General features: G+C 37.3%; 1 protein-coding gene across 5 annotated transcripts; it reads left to right on the forward strand.

Annotated features, from left to right (window-relative positions):
• The first annotated feature begins 1404 nt into the window (after window positions 1–1404).
• clcc1 (chloride channel CLIC-like 1) lies at window positions 1405–14195 on the forward strand. 5 transcript variants are annotated; one of them, XM_067416100.1, is made up of 11 exons: window positions 1405–1960; window positions 6932–7048; window positions 7196–7309; window positions 7398–7622; window positions 7717–7857; window positions 9283–9382; window positions 9608–9705; window positions 9847–9993; window positions 10080–10667; window positions 12873–12950; window positions 13214–14195. In XM_067416100.1, exons 1-11 carry the CDS (start codon window positions 1784–1786, stop codon window positions 13289–13291), a joined length of 1863 nt encoding a protein of 620 aa, XP_067272201.1. In that variant the 5' UTR covers window positions 1405–1783; the 3' UTR covers window positions 13292–14195. The 5 variants fall into 5 exon arrangements, with proteins under 5 accessions (XP_067272201.1, XP_067272202.1, XP_067272205.1 ...); XM_067416101.1 differs by having other exon boundaries at window positions 12873–12926; XM_067416104.1 differs by lacking the exon at window positions 12873–12950 and adding an exon at window positions 13037–13110.
• Window positions 14196–14608: the final 413 nt, after the last annotated feature.

Consider the following 14608-nt stretch of genomic DNA (forward strand, 5'->3'; position numbering starts at 1 on the left):
AGCCTGACCCCTATAAAAAAAAACACCCCCACACCATAATCCCCCATCCACCAAACTTTAAACTTGGCACAATGTAGTCAGGCAAGTACCATTCTCCTGGAAACTGCCAAACCCAGGTCATCCATTGGATTGCCAGACAGAGAAGTATGATTCGTTACTCCAGTGAACTCGTCTCCACTGCTCCATTTGTTTTTTAATTATTGCCATAACCAAAACAATATACAATGACACATATTTAACATAATAATATTGGGCTTGTTTTAGAAGCTGCGGTTCTTTCTCTCGCGAGAGTTGGCGAGTGGTTTTTATGTGTGACTGTCCGCTCTTCCAACATGAAAGGTTTGGTGTAATTTGGTGTTGAGGTGTTGGTTGTATGTAGTAGCGATATCATTATATATCATAGCTGTATTATATATTATATTACATTATACTTAGTTTAGTAGATTATTAGAGTAAATTATACATAGTTCAGTAGATTATTAAATTAGCCTAGTTGTAATACCTATACTACGTAATTTTATATATATATATATGAAATGAGAATGTATGTGTGTGAGAGTACCAGAATGAATTATGGCTTGTACAGCCCCTCATATTTTAGTAGTAGGCCTAGTGTTATTATTATATATATTATTGCTATTATTATTATTATTATTAATAATATTATTATAAGACTAGACTGTATTAGGGAAAGCTTTTCCCATCCCTGTTGCAGTTTGCTGTTCCACAATTCCAGTCCCATAAGCACTGCACTCACAATAATTTATTTACAATCATTCTGGGCATTCACTCATCACTAACCCAAAGAACTACTGAATAGTTGAACACAAAGTTGTGTGTTTGTGTGAGTTGTGTGTGCATAGGTTAATACAGGCAGAGTAAAATACTTTATTAATACACAGGCAATAGAAAAAGGGTGTGCCCACAGTATGATAATTTGGTTGCTCAGGATGAATAGATTTGTGTGCGATGCATTGCTTTGCACAGCAGGTGTCACTAGGGAGCACACTTTCATGAGGCTTCGGGTAAATGCACCTTTTGGTGAAGCAATGGGCTGGAAAGCCTCACTGGTTCAGGAAGCCTCATTTCGCCATCACTAGTGATAAGGTAGAAACAATAGAGCATGTGTTAATAAACTGTAAAAAATACGAATCAGAAAGATTAAAATTCATTAAGGAATTAAGAATGGACATTGACTCATTTAATATGCAAAGCCTTTTAAAAGATAAAGCAGAGAACGAAAGAGTATATGGTGCTCTAATAAAATATATAAGAAATAGGAATAGACGGAGTATTTTGTGTTTGTTGTTTTTTGTTCCCTGGTTATTACTGCTTCACACTCCAGTCCAGTTGGTGGCGGTAATGCATCGATATTTGGTTCGCCAACCTCCATTAAAGGGCAACAGAAGAAGAAGAAGAACTGCACATAGAAATGAGTATTTAGAACTCGTATTTGACATTTTGAACAATCGCTCTTATGTGTCTATGCGTGTTTTGTCTGTGGCAGTAAATGACAGCTCTTTTCCAATATGTAAGGACAATTTTTGCTGCCTGGTGCGATCGAGTTTTCTTCAATTAATCTCTTATGTTTTTTATTAGCCCTCAGACTCAGTGTGTAACTTTTAAGCGACCGATAGATGCATTTAGCTACAGTTAGGATAATGTGTGTTAAACAGGTGATCTGGTTTACAGAGAGTAAACAAATGTCCAAGAAAGCTGAATCTGAACTTTAATGTATCAGTAGTTTTGAGTTTTATTAGAGTTGTCTGTTCCAGTGAGGATTATGAAGGTGCCAAGCGTTTCGTCGTTTGGATTCTGCTTCTTTATTTTTTGTAATCTGTTAGGGCAAGAGTTGGTTGTTTGTGCAAATTTAAATAACCAGGAAGATGATGGATGGATCGATCCATATGACATGCTCAACTACGACCCAACAACAAAGCGCATGAGAAAAAACACTGAGGTAAGAGTTTATTATTGTGTTTACAGAGCTTGCAGGATATTTAAAAACCTCTTCTTCAGTGTTTCCCCCTCCTCACTAAAATAAACTCCGTTCAGACATTGACTTCATCACTTTTAAGGCGTGCTACATTTCACGAACTTTATAGTTTATGTCAGAGGTGTGGACTCGAGTCATGAAGTTGATGACTTCGGACTCGACTTCGGAGTCATGTGACTTGGACTCGAGTCATGAAGTTGATGACTTCAACTTCATGACAAAATGTACAAAGACTTGCAAATCGACTTGGACTTTAACATCAATGACTCGTGACTTCACTTGGACTTGAGCCTTATGATTCGAGAAGACTTAATGCATGTCATATGATGTTATAAATGTAATAGTTTGTAGACGTAAATAGACAATTTTTTTTTTTTTTTTTTTTTTTACAAACAATGCAACCAGCAGATATGTACAGAAATGGAGAGGAAATAGGGAGGTGAGCCACCTAATTTAATTTAAAAAATATTTTTTATAATGTAGGCTATTTATTATGACAGGCTATTATAAAAAAAGAAAAAAAGTATTGGCTACTAATAATAACAGGTATGGTTCGAATGTATTTTATTATAAGTATGTCTCATTGCTGCGCTCCCAGTGTTTTCCTGTGCACCAACTCCCAATCATAGACTGTAAAAAAAAGTGCATATTATTTCTAAATAGTAGCTATGTGACATTAGTAATTTTCATTACTATTTTGAGCACATTGCACATTGAGATGCAGGGCTTATCCTTTTTACGGTTTATAGTGTGCACCACTCCTCCTTATAGGCCTATGTGTGCAATAACTCCGACTGGAGTAGCAATATTTCTTCACGTTCCTTTTTTCTTTTTCCATCTCCAAACCTCTTCTGTTCAGTCTTTATTGCAACTTGAAGAATTTTGTAAAATCCCATCTGTATTTGCTTTTTAAACTCCAAGAGATTTCAATTGAATATGTTGCAGGCTTTTGATAAATTATTGATAATAATATAATAATATAATAATATTGGGCTTGTTTTGGGCCCCCCACCCCTCTAGGTATTCTTCATACCTGAGAAGAATATTAAACAGATGTCAGAAAGTCCCTTATAGCCTCACACTTTGTATTTGAAACTACTCTTTACTGATATCAATGTTGTTGTGTTAATATTCATTGTCTATTATACACCACGGTATTCAATAATATTTCAGTTTCAGTGTGTGCAATATTAAGAATATTTTCACTGCTTCAAAAGTCATTAGAAAGCCCTTTCCCTCAAGAAACTGAAGTCATATGCTTTATAGCAGTGCTTTTCAAAGTGGGGACAGGGACCCCTGGGTGCCGCGAGGGGATGCTAGGGGGGCCTTGGCAAGCTGGCATAAAAAGTATAGCAAAACAAAATAATTGGATAAATTAAATGATTAAAGTAAACCAAATTAAACCAAAAATAAGCTAAACAATATTCCCATAATGGCCGTAAGTTTAGGCTAAAAGGACCCATGTCTTGACCCAAAACTGTTTTGCAATATGAGGTCAACACAATACCGGACTGAAGCTGCTGTGCATTGTTCTAATGCAATATGCTTTTGAAATACAAACATTTTCTGTGAAAATGTACATTTTCTGTTTTTTTTTTTTTTTTACTGTTTTTGCTTAATGTCATTGTATAAAGAGAGGTTTAAATAAATACAAATCTTACAGACATACATGATTTGTATAATTTGTATTTCTGTGGTAAGATGACTTGAAGTGACCCGAAACTAAAATGGTAGGACTTTGGACTCGACTTGAGACTTGTTGGCTTTGACTCGACTTGACTCGGGACTCGAGGGCAAAGACTTGAGACTTACTTGTGACTTGCATAGCAATGACTTTGTCCCACCTCTGGTTTATGTAACGTTAATATTTAGGGATAACGTTAGTTCGCCCCGAGATTAAATTACGTCATTACCTAGCTAACAAAATATGTTCTTAGAACGTTTTAACTTTCTAACATTCGCTTTATAAACACTTTTTTATGAATGTTCGAAACATTTCATTCCATTGTATCATTTTGCATATGGGAATGTTTTGAAAATGTTTGAAGTAGCATCAAGCCTCCCTGTTCCTGTTCCACAAAGGCAAACGTTCCACGAACAATGTAACGTTATAACAACTGTTTTTATGCTAACGTTTGGGGACCTTGTTAAATACAAGAGAGAATTATATTAACGTTACTGGAAGAACGTTTGATAACTTATCAAAAATTGTCATGCTCACTCTCAAAATAATGGCACTGAATAGGGATCACCTAAAGCTTTTAAAAAGATGCAAAAGTATCAGACAAAGACCCCATTGCCGTATTTTCCTCGTGTTCTGAGGGCAAATTTTAGGGTTTGGGGAAAAAGCAAACCGCTAAATCCTCACCATGGAATAATAAGGTTCTATCTGCATTCTGAGCGGTCTCGAGATATTGAGCTTCAACGTTCATGCAGAGTCCGTTATAGCAAAAATTATATGGGGAACAAGAAGTCTCTTTCATACACTAAAGTGACAGAGACCCTAGATGTATTCTAAATGTGCAATATCACAATCCTCTTAAATTTGTTAATGGCGTTTTTTTTTTTTTTTTTAACAGGTAAAATGCAGATAGAACCTTCACATTCTAAAAAAAATATATGGTATTTTAACAATGTGTGGACAACGTTAAATGTAATGCTTTCTATGACATATCTTTCATATTTTAGGACAAATAATTTTTTTCTTGTTCAAATTAAGCTTAAAAGGCAGTGCTAAATATTTTGTCCAGATGTTAATTTTAGGTAGGATTATGGTATTTGTGATTTTTTTGTGTGATTTGTTTTATGTAGCACATCATTGCAGGAACTGTAATACATCTGACCATGACTTTAACATATACACAAATCAATGAATGATAATATAACAATAATATATAAATGAATAATCACCATCCATTAATAATAATAATAAATAAATAAGTTTCAGTAATAAACAGTGAAGCAAACAAGAGGGCAGAGCAGACAGCACACAACCCCCTCTGTTACTGATCAGAGTCAGTGTTAAAGATGATCCAGAAATGGTTGTACCATACAGTATCTCACAAAAGTGAGTACACCCCTTACATTTTTGTAAATATTTTATTAAATATTTTCATGGAAGAAATTACACTTTGCTTCACTGTAAAGAAGTGAGTGGACAGCTTGTATAACAGTATAAATTTGCTGTCTCCTTAAAATAACTCAACACACAGCTATTAATATCTAAACCTCTGGCAACAAAAGTGAGTACACACACATAAGTGAAAAGGTCCAGATTGGGCCCAAATTATCAATATTTTGTGTGGCCACCATTTTTTTTCAGCACCGCCTTAACCTTTTTGGGCATGGAGTTCACCAGAGTTTAACAGATAGCCACTCCTCCATGACACCATCACAGAGCTGGTGGATTATAGAGAACTTGCACTCCTCCACCTTCTGTTAGAGGATGCCCCACAGATGCTCAATAGGTTTTAGGTCTGGAGACATGCTTGGCCAGTCCATCACCTTTACCCTCAGCTTCTTTTGCAAAGCAGTGGTTGTCTTTCATGTCGGAGTATAGTGTTCATTCACTTTCATGAAGGAACAGAAAAGCTCTCGGACTAAATAAATATCTTAAACGATGTTCCAAAGATGAACGAAGGTCTTACGGGTGTGGAACGATATTAGGGTGAGTCATTAATGACATAAATTTAATTTTGGGGCGAACTAACCCTTTAAGGTCCTCCAATTTCTGAAGAAAATTCTACTTAAAATGAATTTAGAAGTTTTGGGCAGAACAACTCCAAGATACAAGTTTGTCTGTCTGATTTTGAAAGAGAGATTGTGTAGGAATTCAGTATCAAGATCAGCCATTAAATATATTAATTCACTCTTCTCCCAGTTATGTATCTAGAGACTGTGCCAAAAGATTTGATAAGATCTAACATTAAAGAGACTGCTCGGGATTCAACAGAAAGAGAACTTGACAACTCTCTTAAACTCTCAGTTTAAAGGGGTACTTCAGCGCTGGGAAGATGAATCTGTATTTAAACTGGGTCATCAATGCAGTAGAAATGTGAAATTATTTTTGAATTTGGTGTCTTCTAGACTCAGAAAAGATAGAAAATGTATTTTTGTCCCATGGGGATGAAAGACTACAATTCCCAGAATGCTTCGCTGCCATGTGAGGCCATTCCCAACGCCACCAACTTCATTACTGTGACTGAGTTAGAGACACTACAATTAAAAACTGAACGTGTCTGTTCAATATAATGAGTCACCGCGCGAGTCTCACAGCACTGAGCACTAACTGCAGGAGTGATGAGAGCTGAGGTAATCGCGACTACACTCGCGGCATACATTCACAACGCGAGTTCAGTCTGGCGCGTTTCAGTTCATGCCTTTGCAAGCTTAACTTTCATAGAAATGAATTTGAGAAGTTAAAAGACTTACATTGCTCACCATAGCTCCGTTTAAATGATCCTGTCTACAAGCTGAGCTCTCCCTGCAAGCTGAGTGTAATCTCCCATCCCCCAATGCCGGATTCAAAACATGCGGAAATGGCTCCCTCTGCTGGCTGTAGTCTTTAGCCTCTGGGCAAACATTCCTCCTATGATGCAAAAATCGTCATTTTGCATCATAGGAGGAATTTTTCCAGAAATAAAATGCATAAATCTCTCGTCTCAGGGAGATATGAGAGGGGAAAGCACAATAATTTGAATATTCTCCAGGGTTTCTACTGATACAAAGCCATATGCTAATCGCTGAAGTAACCCTTTAAGGTGCACTCACATTACACCGTGTCTACACCGGACGTGACAAAAGAGAACAGAACCCGTTACATTCAGTGATGCTGTCTACATATGATGACAAAATGAAATTAATTGTATGCAGGACATTCAAATAGACATCACGTTCAAACTATCTCAATGAATCTAACTTTTTTATGTTTTACAGTCTGCCAGTTACCAAAATGTGCCAACCAAGAGAAGGGATTTCAGCTCAGAGTCCTGTGATGTGCCACAGTCTTATGCATCTGAGTGCATCAGTAAACTAGAGATTTTACAGAAAGAGGTGAAATATATCAAAATACACCTGTGTTTGGTAGACCTTACCAACAAAATGGCCCTGCAATGTTGTTTGGGCATGGTACACAATGGTTTTATCATGAGTAAATTTACCAGGGTACTAATTGTCTTCTCGCTGCTACCTCTGTTTTAGTTTGATGAACACAAAAAGAAGGGGACCGCCACCACCTCTTCAAAGCCAGTATGCCTTCCAGTATTCAAGCGATTCCTTTCCAAGCTCATTAAAGAAACTTCAAAACTTGGCCTGGTATGTGACTGTTTTCTCCAAGTTATTGAATCAGTATTACTCTACACAGCTAAAGATTTCACAACTTTTGCTTTTTTAACATCTTTAGCCTGATGATGAAAAAACAGTCATGCACTATGACGCTAAGGTGAAGCTTTCCAAGCAGTCGCTGGCAGAGATCCAGAAGCTTTTGGATGAAGAGAACGACTGGACGACTGGAGCCATGGACGAGGCACTCAGTCAAATTCTGGTCAAATTCAAACCCCACAACCACGAAGCCTGGAAGTGGCGTTTCGAAGACACGTTTTATGTGGAGGCTAATACGGTCCTGAAGGTCAGATTTTGTTAAAGCGTTTTAGAGATAAAATAAAATTAATAATTGTATTAATAAAATTAATAAATGATTTTGTGCTGTATTCTTCCTACAGGTTTCTTCGATTGTTCTGATTGTCGTAGCCGTTATCTGCACTGAACTCTGGTCTGTGGTGTCCTGGTTTGTCCAGTTCAGGAGAATGTTCGCTGTTTGCTTTTTTATTAGCTTGATCTGGAACTGGTTCCATCTTTATATGGTAAACATCTTTGTACAAAATACTGTTTGTCTGACATTTTTGCTAAACCGGTATTCAACAGATGAAAATAGCTGTTTCCACCCACCTATTTATATGCACATTTTTTGTATATAGTATAAACAAAGGCTGAGCAGAAACCCCAAGATGTGCGTAAAATAAAAAAATGCACATAAAACATATGCGCTAGTGTTGTCTAAAGCAGTAGTTCCCAACCACATTCCTGGAGCCCCCCTAACACTGCACATCTCCTCAATCAAACACACCTGATTAAGGTCATCAGCTCATTAGTAGTGACTCAAAGACCTGAAATGGGTGTGTCAGTCAAAGGAGTTATGCAAAATGTGTAGTGTTAGGGGGGCTCCAGGAATGTGGTTGGGAACCACTGGTCTAAAGTAAAGACTAAAAACAATGCAGGCATTTTGAGCGGCGCAGTTGAACTGATTCTTAAGTGCATGAGCGCCTAAACACAATGGCCAGTTAGAGACGTATATGTTGAGCGTGTGAACACAATGGCCAATCAGAGACACATATGTTGAGCGCCTGAACACAATGGCCAATCAGAGACATATATGTTGAGCGCCTGAACACAATGGCCAATCAGAGACATATGTTGAGCGTGTGAACACAATGGCCAATCAGAGACGTATATGTTGAGCGTGTGAACACAATGGCCAATCAGAGACATATATGTTGAGCGTGTGAACACAATGGCCAATCAGAGACATATATGTTGAGCGCCTGAACACAATGGCCAATCAGAGACATATATGTTGAGCTTGTGAACACAATGGCCAATCAGAGACATATATGTTGAGCGCCTGAACACAATGGCCAATCAGAGACATATATGTTGAGCGCCTGAACACAATGGCCAATCAGAGACATATATGTTGAGCGCCTGAACACAATGGCCAATCAGAGACATATATGTTGAGCGCCTGAACACAATGGCCAATCAGAGACATATATGTTGAGCGCCTGAACACAATGGCCAATCAGAGACATATGTTGAGCGCCTGAACACAATGGCCAAATAGAGACATACAGTGAGGAAAATAAGTATTTGAACACCCTACTATCTTGCAAGTTTTCCCACTTGGAAATCATGGAGGAGTCTGAAGTTGTCATCGTAGGTGCATGGCCACTGTTGGAAACATATCAAAAAAAAAAAAAAAATCCAGAAATCACAATCTATGATTTTTTTACTCTTTATTTGTATGATACAGCTGCAAATAAGACAACACCAGCATAAACCGCAATGGAAAGATTGGAGAAGGGACAAGCTGCTTTATTCGCAAATCCTTAATTTTCCAAGTTAAATTCACAACTTTGGATGGAAACAGCTATTCAAGGGGATACATAAGTTTGTGTGTGTGTGTGTGTGTGTGTGTTCAAGATTTTAAAAAACATTTCCGTTTTGTCTAGGTTGTCTTTGCAGAACACAAGAAGAACATTGTGGAAGTGGAGAACTTCAATGGCAAATGCACTGGGGTGAGAGAACTGGACTGGAAGGACAGTTTATCAGGTGAGGTGCTTGCAGTTAAAGAAAATTGGGTTTGGGAATGGGTTAAATATTTATTCACCTAATTGATTGATGTGGAACATTAATTTAGAATTTTGAAGAATCTTCATATAGATCTTTTTAAGTTTCAAAAAGAACAAAAATATACTATAGGAACGGCCTACAGATTTTAAATGACTTAAAGTTAAGTGAATAATGATGAACTGCTGTTACTCCTTGTTGATTCAGAGTGGTACAGACGGACATGGACTCTTCAAGATGATCCCTGCAAAAAATATTACGAGGTCCTAGTGGTGAACCCCATTTTGCTTGTGCCTCCAACAAAGGTCTGTATCTTTTAATTTCCATTAATTTTATTATATTTTATAACATTTATTATATTATTTATATTTGCATATATGTTTCTTATCTTTATTTAATTAGAGCTGTAAAAAGAGAAAAAAAAAATTGTGTTGTTTGTATTCCAGGCTATCACCGTCACCATAACCAGCTTCATCACAGATCCCTTGAAGCAAATTGGGGAGGGCCTCAGTGAGTTCCTCAGAGCGCTGCTGAAAGATCTACCACTCACTCTTCAGATACCTGTGCTGCTTACCATAGTATTAGCCATCCTTGTAAGAACTGGAAACGTACAATTTTTAAAATCTCTTATTTGGTCAAAAAAAAGAAAGGCATACTAAGTCATCTTTTCTCTTCTCAGGTGTTTATGTATGGAAGTGCTCAGGCTGCTATACATCAAGCAGTACGCATGCCCCGGCTCGGCTGGAGACATGACCCGCCGCCTCCTGCGGTACGACAGCCCCAAGCTCCTCAACTAAGGGAGCATGAGCACGTCTGGGAAGGGGGCGATGCCCCGCAGCCACTACAAATACGCCAGAACAATGGCAACATGGTGAATCAAGCAGGAAACCGAGGTGACCAGGGCCTCATAGCAGGAGATGCTCAAGCTGCACAAAATAGACAGGAGGACAGAAGCATGGAACTCAGACAGGAATTTGCCGGCAGACCCAGCGGGACCCGGAGTGTCCGGGTAGAGACTGTGCATGCTGCGGGTAACATGCCCATTAGTGATGAGACTGATTTACAGCAGCGGACACAGGAGGTGGACCCTGGTACAGTGGAAAATGCAGAACCTGAAGTGAAAGTTGAGGAAAAGGAGAAAGATGCATCCACCGTGGACAAAAAGAGGGAGAAAGACACACAGAGTCCAGATGGAAGTGAGCCTGTAACCAATGTGCCTTCTCCTCAGATAGATGTGAAAACACTTGGAGCTAATCAAGGGAATGAGGCAAGTAACGATTGATTTTTTTCAATCCTTAATTTAGATGGTTATTTCACCCTAATAATTAATAAATTAATTAATGAACAATCACACTATTCAAAAGTTTGGGGTTGGACAAGATTTTTATGTTTTTGAAAGAAGTCTCCAATGCTCTTGTGCAATAGTTTACTCATTTGGTGTTTAATTTACTAATTTATTTCATTATTTACTTTTATTATTGCAGAAAAGGAGAATCTTTGTTTTAACTTTTTGCGAGCTAAGATGGCGTTGGTTATAAATAAAAATCACGCCACATAAAAATCTTTCACCCAAAAGCCGAGCCCTTTGATAATATTACACATGCAGTTTACAAACTGCACAAGAGTTATGCTGGTGAAGGAATCTCAAACCACAGTTAATTACTCAATGAAAGCAAAAGTAAAAACTGACCACGCTTTTGGCATTTTGACACTACACACCACATTTATTTTCTCAGACACAATGAGAGATGAATTGACCTCAGTGTTGATAATAGTATATCAACTGTCTTAATTTATTGGCTTAATATTTCTCTTGTGGAACTTACCGAAATGATAGTGAAAAGAATTAGAAAAATCAATTCTTGTAAAACAAGTTTTGTTTGTTTTTAAGGTCAGTGTTTAAAGCTGCTTTTGATTGTCATCGATGACTCATTATTGTGTTGTGTTCGGACCTAAAGAGTGTTATTAGGATTATATAAATGTAGTAATATTATTATTATAAATTTGTAATTGTACTTATATTAGTGTTATAAGTGCCATTAAAATGTTTTGTTAATGTGCTATGCTAATGAACAAAGATGCCGTTTTCATCTTGGTGTAAACAACAGTTGCATACTTTAGATTAATTTAATGTGATAAAAGTTAAATAAAAGTATTAATTATGAATTAAAAAAAAAAAAAAAAAAAAACTTTTTACTGACCCCAAACTTGTGAACAATAGTCTATAATACATACACTATATGGACTAAAGTATTGGGAGACACTTCTTAATTATTGAATTCAGGTGCTCCAGTCAGAACCATTGCTACAGGTTTATAAAATCAAGCATCTAGCCAAACATTTGTGGAAAAAAACTGATCGTTCTGAAGAGCTCAGTGTATTCAAGCGTGGTACTGTGATAGGATGCCACCTTTAATAAGTCAGTTTGTGAAATTTCATGCCTGATATAGTCCATGGTCAACTGTAAGTGGAATTATTGGGAAGTGAAAGTGTTTAGATACAGTTTAGAAATGTATGACATTTTTATAATTCAGCCTTGAGGATCATAAAGTGCTGTTGCTTAAAAGTTGCTGGCGCTCTACTGATTCCATGGCTGAAGATTTCCAAGCTTCCACTGGCATTAATATCAGCACAAAAACTGTGGCGGGAGATTCATGGAGTGGGTTTCCATGACTGAGCAGCTGCGAGCAAGCCTCGCATCACTGAGTACAATGCAAAGCGTCGGATGCAGGGGCGTCACTGAACTCTAGAGCATGTTCTGTGGACTGACGAATCATACTTCTGTCTGGCAGTCTGATGGGCTGACTCTGAGTTTGGCAAATGCCTGGAAAACATTACCTGCCTGACTGCATTGTACCACGTGTAAAGTTTGGTAGGGGAGGGATAATGGTATGGCATGGGGCTGTTTCTCAATGTTTGGGCTTTGCCCCTTATTTCTAGTGAAGGGAAATCTTAAGGCTTCAACATACCACGACATTTTGGAGAATGCTTTGCTTCCAAATTTGTATGGGGATCAAATTTAATCCAGCATGACTGTGTTGCACCCCAGTGCACAAAGCAAGGTCCATCAGGATATGATTGGATGATACTGATGTGTAAGAACTTGACTGGCCCGCAGAGAGAGCCCTGACCTCAACCCGTCGAACACCTTTGGGATGAACTGGAACAGAGATACCAAGTCAGGCCTTCTCATCCAACATCAGTGCCTGACCTGGAAGGATGGGCAAAAATTCCCACAGAAACTAAAGCTATTATAGCTGAAAAGGGTTGACCATCTCCATATTAATTTTTGTGTATTTAAAATGCAATGTCATTACAGTCCCTGTGGGTGTAATTGGTCAAGTGTTCCTTAACTTTTCTCCATATAGTGTATGTGTATTCATATATATATATATAATACTTTATATATTACACACACAAATGTTATCAACATTTCTTACTTTTTTGTGTTCCTTTAATTTAAACATTGCAGCACTTTATGTGCACTAAAAGGAAATGGGCTGCTCGAAATGACCTCAAGCTGCAGGTTACGTTTCGCAAGTTTATCATCGTACGTCTGTCATTACAGCTGAATTTATGATTGTTATTTTGAATGGCCTGTGATTCTGTTGTATTTGTGTTTCTGTTCTATGTTAGGTCAATAGTGCATGTGCAGTATTACATTGTGCTTGTATATCCCATCAAACCTGAATACACAACTTATCGAATACGTAAAGTGCCATATCTCACTAAACACTCATACACTCCACTATATATGTAATGTCTAAGTTGTTCCTGCATAATTTTGACCAGAAATCTTTTTTGTTTGTGCAGGAGGCATCAGCAGATGTTGCAGCTGAAGAGGAAGTTTTTTCAAGCTTTAGGAAACCAGTCCAAGAATCAGGGCAATAAAATGGTTTTAGAACTTGTTTTGTATCAACATAGTTGTTTCTTTGTGTCATTGACTTTTAAAAAAAGTCAAACATATTTGTTTAGATTGATTTGATTGAAGTAAATCTTCTCAACTATCCTTAGATAATAAAGAGTCTAATAAAGGTGCAGGGTTTTAATAAGCGTCCAATTGTATCACTGGATTTGGACGTTATATTGGCATCTACTGGCCAGGATGTATGAAATCTGTTCACTATCTGCTGATGCTTAAAAACGGTTTATATATTATACTTGTATTGTGTTTACTGTTTTTTCCCCCATCTTATCCATCACACATTCATAATGGTGACTCAGGCTTCATTGTTGTGTCATTAATGTATTGGTTTGTTTACATGTATTTTTATGATTATGTTTGGTAAAGTGTTTTGAGCACTGGCTGAAAGCACTGTATAAAGTAAACATTATTATTGTCATCATCATTAACCAGGTAAACTTTTTCTTGGCGACTAGCATGTCTGGAATCATCATCAATTGTGGGTTATATTTATCAAAAGTGTTGTTCATTTCTTTGGGGGAGAAAAACTGTTTTAACTGAGTGCACTTTCAAGGTGACCTCAGAAATAAGCTCCAGCTTGGAAGTTTGGAAATAAGCTCCAGCTTGGAAATAAGCTCCAGCTTGGAACATTTTTACCTCACTGTGTTCATTTAAAGCATTAACAACTAATTTTCTGTATTAAAACTGGTGTATGGTCTGTGTTTTAAATTGAGACCTTTTTAGTATACAGTAGAATACAGAAATTAATAATTCATTAATTAATTCACACACACACAAACCCAAAACAAAACATGCCAAGAAACGTGAGTGTATAAACCATTGATACATTAATCAAAAAAAGTGTATATTCATTAAAAAATATGATGTCTTCCTTGCTTTTTTTATTGACAATTTTCTCCAAACTGGTGCAATAGTTTCCTGAAGGAAATGAATACAATTTGGCTTGGATCCTGACCATTTCTTCTTGTGTGACATTTTTTCCAAAAAACAAAAAAACATTGGAATAATACATATATTATATTGCCAAAAGTATTGGGACACCCCTTTAAATCATTGAATTCCGCTGTTCCAATCTGTTTCATGGCCACGGATGTATCAAATCAAGCACCTATAGGCATGCAGACGCTTCAACAAACATTTGTGAAAGAATGGGTCGCTCTCAGGAGCTCAGTGAATTCAAGCGTGGTACCGTGATAGGTTGCAACCTGTGCAATAAGTCCATTTGTGAAATTTCCTCACAACTAAACATTCCACGGTCAGTAAGTGGTATTATAACAAAGTGG

The sequence above is a fragment of the Pseudorasbora parva genome, chromosome 14, assembly GCF_024679245.1.
Source record: "Pseudorasbora parva isolate DD20220531a chromosome 14, ASM2467924v1, whole genome shotgun sequence".
NCBI lineage: Eukaryota > Metazoa > Chordata > Actinopteri > Cypriniformes > Gobionidae > Pseudorasbora > Pseudorasbora parva.